At 34.5% G+C, this 7,179-nt stretch overlaps 1 protein-coding gene across 1 annotated transcript in view; it reads left to right on the top strand.

Annotated features, from left to right (window-relative positions):
• Positions 1-7,179, top strand: part of LOC114025193 (solute carrier organic anion transporter family member 1B1-like) — a 59,673-nt gene that overhangs the window by 17,427 nt on the left and 35,067 nt on the right. The window contains exon 4 of the mRNA XM_027838534.1: positions 4,396-4,528. Within this exon, the coding sequence (XP_027694335.1) occupies positions 4,396-4,528 (133 nt within the window). The remainder of the gene's footprint in view (positions 1-4,395; positions 4,529-7,179) is intronic.

The raw sequence follows: 7,179 nt of genomic DNA, 5'->3' as shown, positions 1-7,179 counted from the left end.
AGATAGATAGATAGATAGATAGATAGATAGATAGATAGATAGATAGATAGATAGATAGATAGATAAATGGCACAGGGTGAGTTGAAGATGAGGGGATGATATCTGGAGAATAAAATTAAGGGGTGAGAGAGGATTGTACTGGGAGAAAGAGAAAGGGAGAGGTAGAATGGGGTAAATTATCTCACATGAAACAGACAAGTAAAGGCTTGTATGGTGGAGGGGAAATGGGGGAAGTGAGAGGTAATGAGTGAATCTTATTCTCATTGGATTTGGCTTAAGGAGAAAATAACATACACACTCAATTGAGTATCTATCTCACCTTGAGTATCTATCTCACATTGAGAAATCTATCTCACCCTACAGGAAAATGGGGGGGAAGGGGACAACAGAGCAGGGGGAAGGGCAGATTGGAGGAGGGGGTAATCAGAAGCCAACACTTCTGAGGAGGGACAAGGTTAAAAGAGAAAATAGAATAAATGGGGGGCGGATTAAGATGAAGTGAAATATACTTAGTTTTTCACAACATGACTACTATGGAAGTGTTTTGCATGACTACACATGTATAACCTGTATTGAGTTGTTTGCCTTTTCAATGAGGATGAGTGAGGAGGAAGGGGGAAAATTTGGAACCCAAAGCTTTAAAAACACATGTTAAAAAAATTGTTTTCACATGCAACTGGGAAATAAGAAATACAGGAAATGGAGCATAGATATCTATCCTGCCCTACAGGAAAATAGAAGGGGAAGGGGATAAGAGAAGATGGGCAGAGACAAAAGGAAGGGTAGATTAAGGGAAGGGATATTCAGAATGCATGTCATCTTGGGGCGGGGGGAGGGATGAAATGGAGAGAAAATTTGGAACTCAAAATCTTGTGGAAGTGAATGCTGAAAACTAAAAATAAAATACAATAAAATAGAATAAAATGGGTACAAAAATGGCCCCTATTTCCCAATGTGGTTGTGAGGATAAAATAAGATAATAGTTGTTAAAAGAAAATAAATAAAAGAAATAAAATATTTGTTAAACCTTAAACCATGATAAAATATTAACTTTTATTACTACTATTATTTCCCTAGCTATTAACCCAAATGAAAAAAATTCTCCAATTCTTCATAAGCAAATCACTGAAGCAGATTACATATGCCATGTATGTCAATGTTCTTTCTAAAACTTGTCATATGAAAAAAGAGTGACTACTGTCTCAGAACTCTGAGTTAGATGTAACTCAGTAGCTGTTTTCCTTAGAATTCTGAGGTAAACATTGTCATAGGCATAGGCATAGGCATAGAACTCTGAGATAAATCATAGGTCTGTTATGATAAATTTAATTCACTAACTACTTTTCTCAGAAGTAGATTTAAGCCACTGACAAGTGACCTGTCAAGGATCTCCTCCATATATGCATATATGTATGTATGTATGTGTGTGTGTGTATATATATGTTTATGGTATGTATATACACACATATATACATATACATATACATATACATATACATATATATTCATTCTCTTTAACCTTTTATCGGCAACTATTGGCACAGTGGATAGAGTGATGGGCCTTTCATCAGAAAAACATGAATTCAAATCTGGCCTCAAACACTTGCTATCTATATGGCCTTGGGCAAGTCATTTAACCTAAGTTTGCCTCAGTTTCCTCAACTGTAAAATGAGAATAATAATAACATCTATATCACAGGGTTGTTGTGAAGATCAAGTAAAATATCTGTTTTTTTTAAAGCATTTAGCACAGTTTCTGAAATTTAGTAGGTACTATATAAATGTTTATTCCCTTCTTTTCCTCACTTTGTCATATATTTGACACTGCTGAGAGTTCTCATTCCTGAAACTTAAATACTCATGTGGTATATCAGGAGGTCTAGATTCTACTTCTGTTTCAGAAAAGAAGAAGTTCTATGATTTCAAGTGGGTCACGTAATGTCTGTTAAGTATCTTCAACTGTAAACTGAAGAAATTGGACTAGATGATGTCTCAAGTGACTTCCAGATATATTTCTAGGAATCTCCCCTACCAGGGTTTTCGTCTGACTTTTTTGACCATTTCATCATGGTCTACTTTGTTTCTTCCACTTGCTTTCTAACTACAGGTTTTCCATCTGCCTTTTACCTTCTCTGTGTCCATTGAATAGCTCACTCATTTCAAAAGGTTTTAAACATTGGCCTTTTGCTTCCAAATCTAATTGTCACTTGATTTCCAGGGACATATTGAATTCATCATATATATATATCCCCATTTCAATTCCTTATTCTATCTAAAACTCAACATATCCAACAAAGAACTTATATACCAAATTCAAACTCCCTCAAAAAAATCATTTGTTTTGTTGTTAAAATCAGGCACCTAGGTACTACAGTATATAGGGTGCTGGGCCTAGAGTGAAGAAGACCTGAGCTCAAATCCAGCCTCAGATTCTTACTTGCTGTATGACCCTGGGCAAGTAACTTAACCTCTATTTACCTTATTTTCCTCATATTTAAGTGGGGATAATAATCACACCTATGTCCCACCTTCCAGTGTTTTTGTGGTAATAAAATCATAACATTTGTAAAGTACTCAGCACAGTGCCTGACACATAATAAGTGCTACAGAAATGCTATCTATTATTGCTATGATTATTTATTAATTCCTCTTCCTATATTCCTAATTTCTATTGATAATAAATAGTATGTAAGCTCCTTGAGTTTGTACATGAAAGTACTGAATTATCTGTGACTAGTGTAAAATAATTTATTAGAGGGGCAACTATGTGACACAGTGGGAAGAGCACCATGCCTAGAGTCAGGAAAACCTGAGTTCAAATCTGGCCTCAGACAGTTACTAGCTGTGTGACCCTGGGTAAGCCACTTAACCCTATTTACTTAAATTTCCTCATCTGTAAAATGAGCTGGAGAAGGAAATGGCAAACCACTCCAGTATCTTTGCCAAGAAAACCCCAAAAAGGGTCACAAAAAGTCAGACACAATTGAAATGAGTGAATAAGCAACAACAACAAAATAATTTATTAAACTACTTACTCTACAAAATAAATGGCAAGGACTTATTTCATTTGATTTGGCATGGAGATAGTGATACATATTCTTCATCATGAAAACATACTTTTTATCACATTGGATATAAAGTATACTTTTCACCATAGGTCCATTTTTCAAAATGTAGCCCTAACTTTAGGTCATATATATTTCAAAAGTTTAAATCATAGGAATTCCCAGGTCACTGAAAAGTGTTTCATATCTTTTGGATAAATCTTATAATCTTTTTGTGATGTGTAATATAATAGAGGGTCATGTTGCATCTCATTTTTGAATTTCTATGATTTTTTTGAACAATTCTGCTTTTAAGCAAAACAATTCACTTTTAAGAGACCATCATTCTCTCAGTAGGGATAAGAATTCCAGTAACACTGGATGTAAAAAACTACGCAAAATTTTTTTGTGTAGATTTTTTTTTTACTGTATAATGACTATGCCATATCTTAAGACTTATCTGGACTTCTTCAGACAATGACTATGTTTTAGCCTTGATTGCAAAAGTGAGTCTCATTAACAAACATGACCTGTTTTTTTCAATATTCAGTACTTCACTCTTTGCAACACCTTGCCCATGGTTAGGATGTCAATGGGTAGCAGCTATGTTATTATCATTCATTCATTCATTCATTTTGTGCTCCTTCTGGCTGTTTTTTTTAACTTCAAGAAAATTATATTGACATATACAGAAGTCAATAATAACCAATCAAGCTACCAGATCCCTTGGAAGGTCAGGTTTATATTCCAAGGATTATTTACACAGAAATAGATGATCACATTCTGGCATTGTTTTTCTCTTTCAATTACATCTTTCTTTCAGTTTTGGTGCCACTGATCCTATGTATTACACCATCATAATTTGGCCAGTTAAATTAGTCTACCCTTAGACTTTGGCTGTTTATTGACTTGGCATTCCTTGCTCAACTGCAGTCAGCTGAACCATTTGATCACTAAATAATATGTCATCTTCCTTCTCATCTTTTTCATGAACCTATCCTAATGTCCTTTCTCTTCAAATAAATCCTATTATACCTTCAATACTCAGTTTGAATCTCACCACTTCCATGAATATTTCCATAATTATCCTTTCCCTTATTTAAATTCTGACTATGCAATGTTATTATTATACTTAGGACAACACAGTTAAACAATTGTTTTGTTTAATTTGTTAGTTTTGTCTCCTCAGTTAGATTCTAAGCTCCTTGAGGACAGAAATAATAGCTGCAGTATTTTATACTTCATTTGTATTCTTTCCAATGCCTACCAAAAACAAAGCCTTCACATAGCTAATGCTCAGGTCATACTGAGTGAACTGAATTATACTTAAATGCAATTATTCTACTTCTAGGCAATTTGCTGGTGATTACACTGGTGAGTCATTTTGGAGCCAAATCACACATACCAAGAATAATTGGAATTGGGTGTTTCATTACTGGAATTGGAAGTTTTTTAACTGCTTTACCTCACTTTCTCATGGGACAGTAAGTATTAAACAATAGTCATTTGCAGGTATAGCATTGAAATTCCAACTCTTTAGAAATTAAAATAATTTCCCTTTCAGAAAGCTCACTAAGATTGTGAAAATATGGGGTAAACTTTCCATATATGTCAGTTTAAATGACACAGCTGCTTTTACCTGCCAAGGTTTAGGAACAAAGAAAAAATTTTAAGAAATCCCAGGAAAGTGAATAAAATGTTTATAACGTTCCCTCTGATATGTACTTCTTATATGTGTTCACAGGGTGCTATAATAACCAATATTTTTTGTCAGTTGGGTGAGGAGAGGAGGGAAAGCATCAGTTGAGCAGATTAATTAACAATTAACCAAATTAATATTTTGCATGTATTAGAGAGTATGACCAAGGGAAAAAATAAAAAGCTGACATTCTGGCTTAGTATATGGTTATTTTGTAACTCCAAAACAGGCATTGTCTATGTAATAACCTTCAAAGTGCTTAAATTTTTTTAACTGTTTAAAACAAACGAATCTAAGATCTCATTGGTTTAGGAAACACCCAATGAGGAAATTCCTTCTACCTGGTAATTGCTTTGAAATTTATAATCTTTAAGACTAGCTAGGGGCAAATTGAGGTTCAGTGACTTGTCCTGGATCACAGAACCAGTATGTATCAGTATATATCACAAATATGGATTGTCTGGACTCCAAAGCTAAACCTCTATCTATTATCCAATAATGTCTCTCATTTTTTTAATGTGAAAGTAGTGATTCAGCTGTTTTTTAGATAGTAAGAAGTTCTTTTTCAGATGCCACAGTCTTTATTTTTCTTTTACTAAAAATGCCAGATCAGACTGATTTGATCTTACCTTTATCTCAAACCCTTAACTTAGACTTCTCTACTGACTAGTGATATGGCTCATGAATGAACTATCTCCTCCCTGTTAATGATGTGATAATAAAAATGCTATTGGAACTCTAACAATGTGTTTTGCAGATATATTATTCTCTGGATTACATCAATATACAATAAAAATGTGGTCAACATTTATTAAGCCCCAACTATGTGCTCAGGACTGTGTTATACGCTGAGGCTACAAATAAGAAAAAGAAATGCAGTCCATGTCCTCAGGGAGCTTACTATCTAATTAATAGGAGAAGACAAAACACAAAAGGAAGCTGCAAAGCTGGGACTGGGGGTGTTCTGGAAGGTACCCAGCAAAGAGGAATTATAAGAATGATGGAAGAGTCAAAACCAATCAGAGCAGCCAGTGACAAATGAAGAGATAGCTATTATTTAGAGCCATTTACAAATGTGTCTAGAGGAAGAGGTTTTTTTTTTTGTTGTTGTTGTTGTTGTTGTTGTTCTGCCTTACAATCAGAGAGGCAAAAGCAACTGGGGGTATTGATGAGGTATGAGTGGCAAAGCTGAAACAATTTCCATGATGATGTTTCCTGGTGATGAGTCTATCTGGTGATAAGTTTATTAACATAAGTGGTAAAAGAATCCTCCAAATTACCTTTGTAAATATTGCAGAACAAAAAAGCAGTATAAAGAACACTAGGTCCATAGTCAAGAGTCCAGGGTTCAAGTCTTGGACCTGCCTTTACCAGCTATGCAACTTTGGTCAAGATACTATGTCTCTCTCAGTTTCAGATCCTCATATGTAAAATTAAATGGTTAGATGGGATAACTGGATAATCTATAAGATTTCTGCCATCTTTAATATTCTATGCATGAAATAGACTGAAATGTTTGTACTGATGGTTTCATATTTTCTTCAGTTTAGGGTTTTAGGAGTACTTTTAAATATAGATTTCTAAACTTCAGTGAATAATGTGCCCTTAAAAAATCTCCCAGTTTTGTGCACTTTTTCTTTTGTACTGAATTTCAGATTATGCCACCCTCATGAAACCCAATGAGTAGGAAACCACAGTTTGAAAAATAAACTCCCACTGGCAAAACATATTCCCATAACAAAGGGAATTAGTTTTCTGTTTGTCAATCAATCTATCACAACCACTTATTATTCACAATTATGCCAGTTACTGTTCTAGCATAGAAGATACAGAGGAGGGAGAAGAAAATGAGAGTCCCTGCCTTCAAGGAACTTACATTCATTCCAGGGAAGCAACATGTACATATATAAGTAATGCAGAATAAACCCAAAATAATTATCAAGTATTTAGGAAGAAGGGAAACTAAAAGTTTTAGGGATCAGCAAAAGCATTGGATAAAAGGCTATAATTGAGCTACATATTGAACTAAGTGAAGGATTGTATAAGATGGATGTGAAGAGGGAGAGCATTCCAGGCATAGCTGGTAGCCCAGAGAGGGAGATAAGACTGCGTGTTATGTATAAGGAACAGATGTGTGAATACTGCCATCCCACTACTATTCAAATTCCTCCTTTAGATTTTATTGGAGGAAGTGAATTCATGCACACACACATACACACACACAGAGCACATTATGCACACAAATGGTTGTTGAGAATTGGCTGAGATATATGTATAAATGTATATATGTATGTTACATATATATACATATATGCATATGCAGATACAGATAGACAGGCAGACAGACAGACAGATAGATAGATAGATAGACAGACAGACAGATAGATAGATAGATAGATAGATAGATAGATAGATAGATAGATAGATAGATAGATA

This window comes from Vombatus ursinus, unplaced genomic scaffold (genome assembly GCF_900497805.2).
Source record: "Vombatus ursinus unplaced genomic scaffold, bare-nosed wombat genome assembly UNPS02014830.1, whole genome shotgun sequence".
In the NCBI taxonomy this organism is placed as follows: domain Eukaryota; kingdom Metazoa; phylum Chordata; class Mammalia; order Diprotodontia; family Vombatidae; genus Vombatus; species Vombatus ursinus.
This window is presented reverse-complemented; position numbering and strand designations above follow the sequence as displayed.